Source organism: Carassius gibelio, chromosome B24 (assembly GCF_023724105.1).
Source record: "Carassius gibelio isolate Cgi1373 ecotype wild population from Czech Republic chromosome B24, carGib1.2-hapl.c, whole genome shotgun sequence".
In the NCBI taxonomy this organism is placed as follows: domain Eukaryota; kingdom Metazoa; phylum Chordata; class Actinopteri; order Cypriniformes; family Cyprinidae; genus Carassius; species Carassius gibelio.
The window spans coordinates 21,726,125-21,739,460 of record NC_068419.1 but is presented as its reverse complement, the minus strand read 5'-3'; the positions used below and the strand labels follow the sequence as shown (position 1 = coordinate 21,739,460).

Here is a 13,336-nt window from a genome sequence, read left to right as displayed (position 1 = left end):
CCAAATGTTCATGCAAAGGCCTAACTTTTATTCTCACTGTTGCCAACCAGAGCCATGTTGTGGAGACGCTGTGTTTCGTTGTGAAGTTAAAACTACTTAGTTTGGTCTTCCAAAAGAGGACAAAACTAGAAATCAATGGTTAAGTTGTATTTACAACACTGTTCCAGAACGGGCCAACCCAATTATTCAGATGTGTGCTGCGAATTTTGCAGAGGACAAGGACTGTTTCCTGGGAGAGTAGCCTACAGTGCTGGTGTCTGTTTCTATAAAGTGGGGCAGGTTTAACTTTGCAAGGACAGTCTGGCACTTCTGACACACAGTCTGTAAGTGCGTTTACATGTGTAACGTTAAAGGATTTGCCACCGATGATTCAAACATGAGTTTTGAGCAGTGTAGAGTAACTGGTAGAGCTTGTTTCTTTGTCCTTTCTCAAATCAGAAATGCAGACATGGTTTTATGTAAATGCAGCATGATACACAAAACAATGCGTAAAAAACACAGTATAACTTTATTTAAATTATGTCGTCACTGGATTCAACAAATGCCTTGTTTGTAATGGGTTTTATTGGTTTTGTCTCATCGCACAGGTGTCCTGTCATTTTATCCTATCCGTCAGGCACACACGGCATCATAGTGTTTAGGGGCATAACATTTCAGTCACATGCTTGAAGCATTCAGCCAATCACAATGCACTGGATGGCGGGCCGATCAGCGTACACCTCACTTTTCAGAAAATTAGGAGTTTATTGAGGCAAAGTCATAGTTAATGGCTTGTTAATAGCAAGAAGTGCATCATACAATAAAGTGTGACCGAATCCAATGTTATAAACTTGCAATTCTGAGAGAAAAAAAAATGGCAAGAATTGCATTAAGTTAAAATATTTAAAATGTGTCACTCCATTCACATTCACTGCAATACTAAAATGTTTACCAGGTTTAGTAGATGTTGTTCTTGTTTTTGTTTTGGATAATGGGAGAGAAAAAATGGATAATGGAGATGCTGGGTTTAAACAGTAAAGTTTTATGGCCTAAACTATCAGCTCATTTTCCCCCATTCCATAGCTGTGTCCTCTGATTAAAGAAGGACAAGTGTGAGAAGACTGTGTGTGTACTAGACACGTCTCTACTGTCCTCCAGCTCTAAAAACACACACTCCTGTTTCATCCGTCATTCAACTCTGCCCTGTGTGAGCAATCACCAGCCCAACAAGTTTCCTGGCGCACTACTGAGAATGTGAGTGTGTGTTTGGCAAAAGAAAGGGCACAGAGAGACACAGAAAACAGCAATGAGAGAGACGTGTTTGCAGGGTTTCTGACATCTTGCGCCTAATGAGAGTCATTTTTGCTGTTTTGTACAGAGATGTCTGCGGCAGGCTTGGTTAGGTTCATCCACGAGTCAGCATCTCTGTAATGATCAGATTCACTGAAAAGCTCCCATGATAGTCACAAGCATTTACTCTAAAATATCCACATCATGCTCTCTAGGCATTAAAATATGTTATTGAAACTCTCAGCTGCTGATGCAGTTATTGTCCTCAATGGCATTAAGGAGCTAGTTCAACCAAAAAAATATGAATTAAAATGTTTTCCGATGAATGGCATATGGACTCGAAATGCACAGGATTGTGGGATATTATTTGCAGTGAAGGATACATCTGTGCTGCATTCTGATGCAGTTATTGTCCTCAGTGACATTAGATGGATAGCTCATCCAAAAATGTTTTCAAAACTATATGGACCCCTAACAGGATTGTTGGATAACATTGGCAGTGGATTATCCAGGCATCTCATTAGGCAAGATGGTAGGCAAACAAGGATCCGGATGTTTTGTTATATATGTATATTACTTCTAAGAAGCCTTCTTACTGACTGAAAAGAGGTCAGACTTTATTTTAAGGTCAAATACTCGCCATTAAAAAAACCATTGACTATGACTTTTGTCAGGTTATAAATAGTTAGTAATGTAGTTGTTAAAGGGTTAATCCACCCCAAAATGAAAATTGGGTCATAAATCACTTACCCCCATGTCGTTCCAAACCAGTAAAAGCTTTGTTCGTCTTCAGAAGGATATTTAAGAAATTTTTACTGAAAACCGGGAGGCTTGTGACTGTGCCATTCACTGCAAAGTCAATTACACTGTCAAGGTCCAGAAAAATATAAAACATACAGTGGCCCATCTGTCATCGGTGGTTCAATCTGAATTTTATAAAGTGATAAGAATAATTTCTGTATACAAAGATAACAATTTTATTAAACAATTAATCTCCCCTGTGTATCTCTGCATCACTGTAGCGTCAATTTGGAGAACATCCGCTGAATGCAAACTGTGTATGCTATTCTGTTTCAGCCACGACACAAGTATATGTTTTCTATGTTTTCTACTTGAACGAAAACAGCGCATCTGTGCAGTGCGGCTGATACAGAAGAGCGTACACTGCTTGCGTTCAGTAAATGTTCTCCAAAATGGCACTACGGTGATGCAGACAGACACAGAGGAGTCAAATTGTTGAGTAAATTCGATACACGGGGGTTAGTGATTAATAACAAAAATTACATTTTTGGGTGGAGTATCCCTTTAAGTTTAGATATTAGGAATAATTAAGTATGTAGATTATGGTCATGCAGAATTTGTGCTAAAGTATGTACAATATGTTAATAATAGGCATGCTAATAATCAACTAGTTAATAGTGATAATTTGATTGGTCCCTATACTAAAGTGTTACTTGAAAAGTCAAAATTGTATAGGCTTTGAAGCCAACATTCACAAATGAATTGGGCCATTAAGGGTTTTTTGGCCTGAACTTACAGTATGCAATATTAAAACAGATGTAATATTTCCCCAATATCTGCTACAAATAAAAGTAGTTTGAAAATACACAACTTAAATACATAGTCAGTATAAATTAATATCAATTCTTACCGATGTAACGGAAACAGGTCAATTTAGCTCAAAGGGAATCATTTAAGATTTTAAAGGGAATTTGAACAGAATCACTGTTTCACGGCTGATCACTGAGACGCCCTGCGATTCATTGAAAGAGCTGTTTAACATCAAATCTGCGCTGGATACTAATATCCAAACTATAGTGAAACACTATCAATTAGCACAGTAACAAGATCGGCAGTTTAAGACATTAACTTGTAAGCACAAAACACAAGATACTTCTCTTTTCAATATGAATAAGGCTTTATTAGATAAATCTAAGACATATAAACTAATCTAACACATAAACGCACGCTCTCACACATTCAAACAAGTTACAGGAAGATCGAAAGTTAGGGAAAGATGAGTTTAAGAGAATGGAAATGTGGAATCCCAAGTTTACAGCAATACGTTAAATTGCATAGACATGAGCAACCATCAATCACTTAATTAACGCTTGCATTGAGTTCCTCAGTGAGGTTAAAATTATATTAGATACACCAGTAAAGGTCACAGTCTGGAGGTAAAGTGATGTCTTGGGAAGCCCGTGGTGGGGCGTTGGCTGAAGCTAGAGTTGTGTGGCTGGTTGGAGTTGAAACACGCAGACGAGGTCGACGTTACAAAACTTAACTCAGAACACGAAACTCTCAAACGGAAAAGAAAAGAAATAAAGTTTGACGAGACAAGGTTGTGTTCCTTCTCATCGTGGCTAAGTAGCAGCAGGCATGCAGGCTGAAGCACGCTGGAACCGCGCTCAAAGAACAGTGATGACTAAAAGCATGGCTAGAAGCTACAAGCTAGCAGAAGCATAGCTAGAGACTAGAAACTGGCATGACTGATAGCAGCAGCATAGCTAGAGACTAAAAGCCAAGATTTTATGGTGTCCCAAGTATTTAAACTGGACTGTTGGCCACACCTCAAATGTTGTCTTGACCAATCAGATATTGTCTTGACTCGGGGGTATCATAAATCATATGTTTATCTTACCAAGCATGTGGTCCGAATTTTCCTGCCTTGCAGGGTCTAATTTTGGACATGATTCCTATAACACGAATATGATACATGGGACAAATAAATTATTGTCTGTACTAATTCAAGCAAGAAGATTCGATCACACACATACCAAACACAATTATGAATCGTTAAGCTATGCCATAGTTATTAAAAAAAACATACAAAATAAGTGATTATACATGATAGTCAAATGTGTGGGTTACACATAAATGAATATGGAGTGATGCGATGGACTGATTCATTTATAAGTCTTTTTGAGTTCATTCTGGTCCATATATCTGTACAAAAGCAGTTTCTTTGCCATTCTCATGACAAAGACTTCTGTGGAGAACAAAGGTTTAAAGCCCTTCCCCCTTAGGAATTTCAGTCTGGTTCTGCTAGGTGGGGGAAGTCAATGGAAGTGTTTAACTTGATCTCCTGGGTTTACATGTGATGTCCAGCGTTGCATTTCCCTTACGAACAACACATTTGACACCAAATTTCTCTTCTTTGAATTGAAATTGTAAATAATTGTTCTAGTGGTGTTAGTGTTGAAAGCTGTTGTGTGAACAAGTTGGTTGGTCATCTTGCTTGGTTCTTGTGGCACTAGAACTGATTTATGACTTCCTGAGGAATTCGGCTCGTGTTTCAACACACAGCTTTGATAGACTCTTTAATTTGTCTGGTTCGATGCATTTCTGTTACACTGACCATAAACCGTACTTATTCCCATAACATATTCATATTAACACGAAAGAAAAAAATGAAAACAAAAATGTAAATATATAAATATTGTCTAACAATTAATACCTGTCAAAATCCTCAGATGTCAAAATAAGCTCTTTGAGCACATTCACTCACTCACTCTCTATGTGATGAAGTGAACAGAACTCTACTGAACATGCAACTTCTTGCCCAGTTGAGCACAGGAAGAGGGGTCAGACCCTATTTCCGCATCCTTTGGTGGCATCCAGAAATTGCTTTTTTTTTTTTGTCTGCGATTGTAGAAGAGAAGGGGCACTTGATGGAGAGGGCCGGCACTCACTCTCGCCGGTCCCGCTGAGATTACAGGGCCAGATTTATGGGCCAGATCCTTCCACGCTGCCAATGTGTGAGAGAAGCAAAGATTCATACAGGAACAGGTGGTTATGGAGAAATGCTCTTAACTGTGGCCAGGTGCATCAGCTGTATCCGAATGAAGATAGGAAAGTGTGGAGTGTGTGTGTGTGTGGATGTAGCTGGAATGAGACCTGAGAGACCCTGTGTTATGGATGATTACTTTTTACTATTCCTGCAATTATTCGACTGATTGAACCACTGTGAAATATGACTAAGAGAAATTCCTGAATCTTTCTTGCACAGCGGAGATCTTTAAGTCCCACATCGCACACTGGTGGTCTCCTGATGGGGCCAGGCTCGCGTATGCGACCATCAACGACACGCTGGTTCCCAAAATGGAGATCCCCATTTTCACCGGCTCCATCTACCCTACAGCAAGACAATACCATTACCCCAAGGTAAAATATTATGCACGACCGTAAACATGAGGATATAGTGCTGAAGATGATAATATGCTATGCTTGAACGTTTTTCTTCCAGGCAGGAGAGGAAAATCCCATCATCTCTCTTTATGTGGTGAATCTCAATGGCCCTCTACACACTGTTGAGATGAGAAGACCAGAGGACCAAAGAATAGGGTGGGCTGACTCTCCTAGTGTTATTTTATTTATAAATTTTTTTGTCTGCCATTTTTAATTTAGAATTAGTCTTTTAAATTAGTAATAGGGCCCTATTATTCATCCGGCGCGATGCAGTGCCATGTGTGGAGCAACAGTTTTTTGCTAGTTTCAGCCCAACGCAGTTTATTTTCATAATTTTCATGTCCTGGGCCACATTATTTAAATTGCAAATGCATTTACACCCATTTGTGCGCTCATGGATGTGCTGGTCTGAAAATGGGGTGTGTTCAGGCACATTGTTGGCGTGTTGCTATATTGAGGTAACTTAAATAGACTGTGCTATTGACCAGCTAAAACCTGGTCTAAAGTCAATGGTGCAGTATTTTGTATTTATTTTTTTGTTATTTAAAGAGTGCTTTAGTAATATGCATCTATAGGCTGTTCCATAACACATGTACAGTACATGTATCACACACACATGGACACACAGCAGGAAATAAACATGCCAAATATTACAAATGAAATGAATACAATGTTAACGATTATTATCGTGTAGGCTACATAAATATAAATATGCCTACATAGCCGTTGCATGTATCAGAGCTAGGCTGCCTATTTGCTTTCGCACAAGCAGCTCAGTTTCATCTCTGGATGTGTTTCTTCTTTGCACTTGCAAATTCCGCCATGTAAATAGCCCAAAATAGAATGTTATGGCCAAAACACACCCATTTCTCATTAAAACCCTCTACCGCATGGTGTGGTCATATGGGTACATGCTCTTTGTGTTCATTTCCTCGCTGTTGTTTCTTTAAGAGAACATTCTCATTTTTTTTTTTTAGAAAAAGACCTTAGTTTAGCCAATGATTTGATTTGATTAGTCACATGACATGCAGTTTTTTTTTTTTTTTTTCTGTTGCGTAATTTCTGACAGACTGTCATCTCTTGATGGTAGTTGCTGAAAGCAAGGATAAGACTGTGTCACTTCCACACACAAAAAAAATTTAAAAAATCACTGTTATGATGACATATTCTCCTCTCAAAAAAGTTTTTATAAAATAAGTTTTTGGTAAATTGCTCAAAATATTTGTTGCCAGTTAGCAACATTGTGCAATAGTGGAATGGCATTGGCTAGCTAGCAAGGTCAGCTGTAATCTGTTAAGCTGTAACAATAACAGCATTAATACTAGTGATATAATGTTGAATAGTCTTATGTTAATGGAATTTGTATTATGGATATAATCATATTTAAATGGCAGTTTTACTTTTGATTAAATATGAACACAGGTAACATTACATCAGTGAGCATGGCCATATTCTATGGCAATGTAATGAAAAAAGGGCCGAATTGGCTCTTCCTTGCGCTTCAGACCATGCACGCAGATCATTAAAATAAGGCCCTTAGGTTTAGTCCTGAGTCAAATGTACTTTTTTGTTAGTCAGCCTTGTCCTGTTTTTGTTCAGCCTAGTTTTATTCGAATAAGGGCTAGATTTACTAAACAGGACAAATTAGCGTTAAAGTGTAATTCCATAAAAGTGCAGGGGTTGTTATTATTCTGGTGATTAACTTACAATGGGCATATTAAAGAACACAGACGCAGCCAGATATTTTCCAAAATAACCTTTTTTTTTTTTTTTTTTTTTTTTTGCAAAATACCAAGACCAGCACAAATTAGAGCATTCTTTAAGCATGCTTTTATTGGGGTGTTAAATAATAGCACAAGTACCAGTAATTTGTCAAGCGTGCCTTTTCAGCACTAATTCTTCACCGCAGGCATTTAGTAAATCCTGACAGTACTATTTTAATACCAAAAGACTGTTTGCAGTGGTGCAAGCTGTTAATAAATCTGCCCATAAATAGCTGAGCATTTTTGTATAGTTTTGGTAAATGAAAAATCACATTTACTTAATGCTGAATAATGGGTAAATTGATTATATATTTTTTTTGTGTTGTTGTTGTTGCTGTTTTTGTTGTTGTTGGTGATTTATTTATTTTTATTTTTATTAATTTTTTGCTAAAAATAGTAATGGCAATGATTTTTGTAATTTGAGAATTGTTTTATTTTTAAGGATTCACAGGGATTGCACTTTCACCAATAAAAACAAATCAATAGAGTGTCAACTCACACATGGTTTCCATAATAAAGAACATATTTCAACTGCACACATGGTTTCCATAATAAAGAACATATTTCAACTGTACACATAAAAGCTTTTGTAGTATATGCTTGTACAGCAGTCTGCAATAATATTTTGTCTCTTTTCTTTTGATGAAAATAAGAGATTTTGGTATAGTTTTTATTTTTTTTAAATACATATTAGTCTTGTCTTTTATTGCCAACAATATTACATGTTGATATGTTCACAGTTATTGTTTATTGTTCACAGTTAGTGTATTGACCTTGTTGTCATCTCGTCATCTTCTCATTTAAGTCATGGTTAAGCCCCATATTTCAAGCTCTATATATTAAGCTCTATAGTTCAGTAAAAAAGAAAAAAAAGAAAAGCGAGCAAATAAAAAAGGATTCAAATGAATATTTTCCTCCCATCTCATTTATTTATTTATTTATTTATTTATCACCATAACATACTAGGGGCAGTGGTTTCTTTTTTTTGTTATGGCGGGGAATTGATATTCATGTAGAGATTTGCTGAAAATTAAGTAAATAATAATGTATTATTATTATTATTATTATTATATATTTAAATAAATACTAAGGTAAAACAAAGGTAATTTAAGTTTTGAAGTACACTAGAGTGTACAGCTGAATATCCAATATCACCTGATATGACAAAAATATCATCCTGTAAGATATATGGTATTGATATATTACATATCCCTACCTGAACATATCATCAAATCTAATCTAAAAAAATATATACTTAATTTGTTGAATGGGCATTTAAAGTCTTCAAAGACATTTTAAAGATTCATTGCAAACCCAGTGACTGGATATAGTGATTCTGCCAGAATAATTTCTTATCTATATTACAGCGAGTACTATGTGACGATGGTGAAGTGGGCCACAAGCACGAAACTGGCTGTAAACTGGTTGAACCGAGCCCAGAATATTTCCATCCTGACCCTCTGTGTGGCCACAACAGGTGTCTGCACCAAGGTATGCCTAGATTTGAGAAGTATATTCCAAAGTGCACTGTAAAGTTCATTTTTCACTCCGCAAGGAAGGTGGAAATGTGTGGTACAGTGAAGAGACCGTTTCTAAGGTTTATAGATTTCTATAGGTTTTATTATTTTCCTTTTTTAAAACCAATGACGTGCATTCACATGAACAGTGCTTTAATAGATGGAGGTTGCCAGGTCACAGTATTATTGATTGCTTACTCCACTGTGGTGTTACTGTTTTACTGAATAAAAAAAAAAGACCCTCTAAAATGCAAGTCAATCACATAAACAGGTAAATCATTATCATTAACCATTTGCCAATACATTGTTAGATTTAGAAGTTTTGCAGATCACTGAAACACCGAGTAACGTGTATATGAGTATATATGAGTAACGTGATCATGGTTATGAGTAACCATGATCACGTTTACAGGGCGATGCCCCAGGTTGAGCAGATGCTTGTATGCTATCTGTCCACCAGTGCATTATCCTTGAAGGCTCCGGCATTGCCGCCCAAGTGTGTCTCAGTGGGTCTTGCAAACTGTAGAAAGAGGCTACTTAATTCAGTTTGGTTCTCCTCAGCCTCGTTTCAACGGGTTATTCCCACTCTGGTGGGCCCAGAGTAGGCTCTGGTAATGGAACAAGAAGTAAAAACTCTCTTGAGGAAGGAGGCCATCGAGGTGGTCCCTCCTCTCAAAAGAGAGTCCGGGTTCTACAGACGGTACTTCATCATTCCAAAGAAGGATGGAGGATTGCATAGTATTTTAGATCTGCGTCAATTGAACTGCTCAGTCATGTGACTGAAGTTTTGGATGTTCACAATCAAGCAAGTTCTGTCTCAGATCAGGTCTGAGGACTGGTTTGTCACTGTCAATCTAAAAGACACATACTTCCATATCTCCATCCTTCCCCAAAACAGGAAGTTTCTGAGGTTTGCTATTAGGGGCAAAGCTTACCAGTATCAAGTTCTTCCCTTCCATCTTGCACTCTCATCCCGCACTTTCACCAAGTGTGTGGATGCTGCTCTGGCTCCAGGGCATCTGCATATTCAACTACATTGACGATTGGTTGATATTAACTCAATCAGAGCAGATGGCAGTTCGGCATCAAGATGTCATTCTCACTCACATGAAAGGGCTGGGGTTAAGGATAAATGCCAAGAAAGGTGTGATTTCTCTACTACAGAGAACCACTTATCTGGTTGTGGTTTGGAATTCAAGCACAATGCAGGGACATCTGTCTCCTGCTTGGATCGATTTAATCCTCACTTTAGTCACAAGAGTGAGAGATGGCTGGTCACTCAGTGGTGGTCTCTTACATCAACCACCAGGAAGGTCCTTCCTTGTGTGGTCCCAGGGGAAACTCCTCTTGCTGAAAGCAGTCAAAATCCCTGGGCATCTCAATATGGGAGCAGAAGTTCTGTCGAGGCAGGGACCGAGACCCAGGGAATAGAGGCTTTACTCCGAGTTGGTGAAGCAGATATGGATAGTTTTTGGCCAGACTAAGGTGAACCTGTTTGCAACTCAGGAGACATTGCACTCTCGTCTCTGGTTCTCTCTGACTCATCCAGCTCCACTGGGGCTGGATACCATGGTGCAGATATTGCCAAGGTTTTCATCTGTATGCCTTTCCCCTGATCGCTCTGCTCCCGGGAATTCTGTAGAAAGTACACAGTTTACTGCTAGTGACCTCATTTTGGCCTGGCCGAGTAAGGTTCCTTGACCTGGTGTTCCTACTCGACAACTCTCCGTGGGAGAATCATATCAGGAGGGACCTCCTCTCTCAAGTGGGGGAACATAGTTCACCCCCGCCCATAAAGAGAGTTGGGGATTTGTAGGCCCTCTCAGTGGCCCCTTCTTACCTAGACTTTGCCCCCAGTCTAGCCAAAGCAGTTCTCTAACCAGGGTATGTATCTAAAGATCCTTCCTCTATCCAATGGCCTGTTGTACTACAGGCCTTCTGACCTCCTCCCTTTCGGTAGCCTGACCACCAGAATCTTATCTGTGTGTGTCCAATGTGAGCATATGTCCACAGAGCTTTCCTGTGTAGAAGGGTGGACCAACTGTAAGTGTGCTATGGTTCCCCCAAGAGAGGTCTTCCTGTTACTAAAGAGTCCCTCAGTCGGTGGATTGTGGATTACATTTGCATTGATTATGAGTCCTCTGATTTCCCCTTGCCCTTGGGGGTCAGGGCTCATTCTACTAGAAGTCTGGCAGTCTCCAAGTTCTTTCTGGCAGATGTCTCTATGCAGGACACGCCCCTTACATTCGTCAGGTTCTATGGAATCGATAGGTGAGCCACTCTGGGGTCTTCTGTTCTCTCGCCCTAGCTCTGCTCTTCCACACTAGGCAGAGATTTATAAGTCTGGCTGTGTGGGCATACTCTTTCGCATAGCGTTTCGACTCAGCTCAAGTTCCTGAAGGGGAACATCTCTAGGTTACGCATGTAACCCTGTTTCCCAGAGGGAACGAGATGCTGCATCAGCAGTGCCATACATCTGGCATCACTGCGAGCACTCATTTATATATAGATATAGATATTTTTTAAATGTTTATTTTTATTTATTTATTTAACTTTATTCCACACCGATCTGTCCCTTCTCCTATAAACACGATGGTCACGTCCTGCTTTTATGAAGTCCCTCCCTCAAAAAAAAACGCAATGGGCTCAGATTGTTTAGCTGGTCTAATGAGTTGTGATTGGCTAAACCGCCTCTAGTGTGCGTCTAAACGTACATCCCCTCAACCTAGCTTATGCGCTCTGGTTGTATTGTAAACACTGGCTTTATCTATGTTGCTTCTCAGTTCGAGACCCAGATAATATTAGTGAAGAGAATGTCGCAGAACCTGTGCAAGCACGGCTTTTAATGGTATGTTTATTTTTGTTTGTTGTTGTCTCATACTTTTAGATACGCTGTTATTTGTAAATGCTGCTTCTGTTACGTTTTAACATACGGTTTTATCCGGATTAAAGCTTTAATACAGTATGGCAACCACACGCGTGTTCATGTTTAATGCTTCTCATAGCTATGTATTGTTGGAGCTGAGCTGATGATCTGAATGATAGAGAGATAGATGCAGAGCATGTACAGTGTGAGGAACAGGACTGAGAACTGCTGCTTTAGAACATTGATTTTGAAACTCGCGATTCATATATGAATAGATTTTTACGTGCACCCCTAGTTTTCTCTTTCTCTTCTCTAAAGCAACACAACATGGCCTCACCCCCTGTGCTGCATGTTCCTGGAGGTGGGGTTTATTTTTTAACTCACTGTTGTCCCTCCGAGCCATTTTTATAGGTATTAACTGCCATAATTTTAAAAGACAGATATCTCTTTTAGTGTTAATTTCGTCAGACGAGACGAGACGAAATATGTTCGTCAACTACCTTTTTTTTTCATGACTAAGATGAGACGATGACAAGACTGCACCACTGTCCAAAACGCTGACTAAGACAAAATTAACATGCATTATTGTTGACGAAAATAGACGTCTAAAATCATCTCTGATTTTTCATCAGCTGTTACGCCTTTAAAATATTCAGAACGAGTTCGCGGCTTCGCGCTGTTGCTCAAGTTACAGGTCTCATACTCCTGTTGCTGCCAGCCTGTGGCTGCAACACAAAACTGCTGAACACACAACACCCGAAGCGAACACGAGTGACGACGACATGCTAGGTCGAAGGAAGAGGCTCGATACTTGTGTGTTATAGTTAGCAGTGGTCTGTTATCAAGAAATAAAATAGTGTGTGCGTAGAAAGAATTCATCCTGAGTGCAAGTCCAACGTCTAGGCAGGCTTTTTGTGTTAAATTATATTTCCTGTCACTACTCGGGCTCTTTTATTGTACATGACAGCTAATGTCCTGATGACCGGTCATTGCATTACAATTAAAAGCAGTATCAATAAAGTAAAAAAAAATTGATCAGTTTAATCATTTGCGAATGTGTCTCCTAAATCAGAAATTGAAAACCAGACACGTTTAACATTTGCATTCAACAAAAATCATTCAAGAAATGTATTTTGTCAGGTAATTATGACATTTAACCAATGTTTGAGATATGTGAAACACTTTTTTTTTACTGAAATGTTTATCAGTAATAATCTCAGTAATAATGTGTTATTAAAAAAAATACTTTTTTTTATTTTATTTTTTTATTTTTTTTACTAAATCTAGACTAAAATTAATTAAAAGACTTTTAGTCAACTAAAACTTAGCTAACACTAAAAGCTATGTGAATGACTAAATATGACTAAAAATAACAAGGACATTTGGCACAAGACTAATACTAAGAGTAAATAAAAAATAGGTGACGAAATTAACACTAATCTCTTTATAGATATCCATATAGATATCTCCAATTGCATTAAACTTTCAGCAGCGTATATTTGCAGATATTGCTTGTGCTCAAACAGCAACATTACACACAAACTAATGTTAAAAAAGTGAAATCACAATCAACCACCCTTTTAATTTAGTAATTTTTTATTTTCTATTTTTAAGTATTTTTTAAACAGAATCACTAAATTACCAGTAGTGTCTTTAGCACTAAGACCAGCCCTAAGTTCTGTCAGAATGCCAAATATGCAGCCGTTCATTTTGTACATAGCCAAAATCTAGAT

General features: G+C 38.4%; 1 protein-coding gene across 5 annotated transcripts in view; it reads left to right on the top strand.

Annotated features, from left to right (window-relative positions):
• dpp6a (dipeptidyl-peptidase 6a) overlaps positions 1-13,336 on the top strand; it is a 352,070-nt gene that overhangs the window by 315,584 nt on the left and 23,150 nt on the right. For all 5 annotated transcript variants that reach the window (XM_052596001.1, XM_052595999.1, XM_052596003.1 and 2 more), the window contains 3 exons: positions 5,279-5,433; positions 5,516-5,613; positions 8,588-8,711. In XM_052596001.1, the coding sequence (XP_052451961.1) occupies positions 5,279-5,433; positions 5,516-5,613; positions 8,588-8,711 (377 nt within the window). The remainder of the gene's footprint in view (positions 1-5,278; positions 5,434-5,515; positions 5,614-8,587; positions 8,712-13,336) is intronic.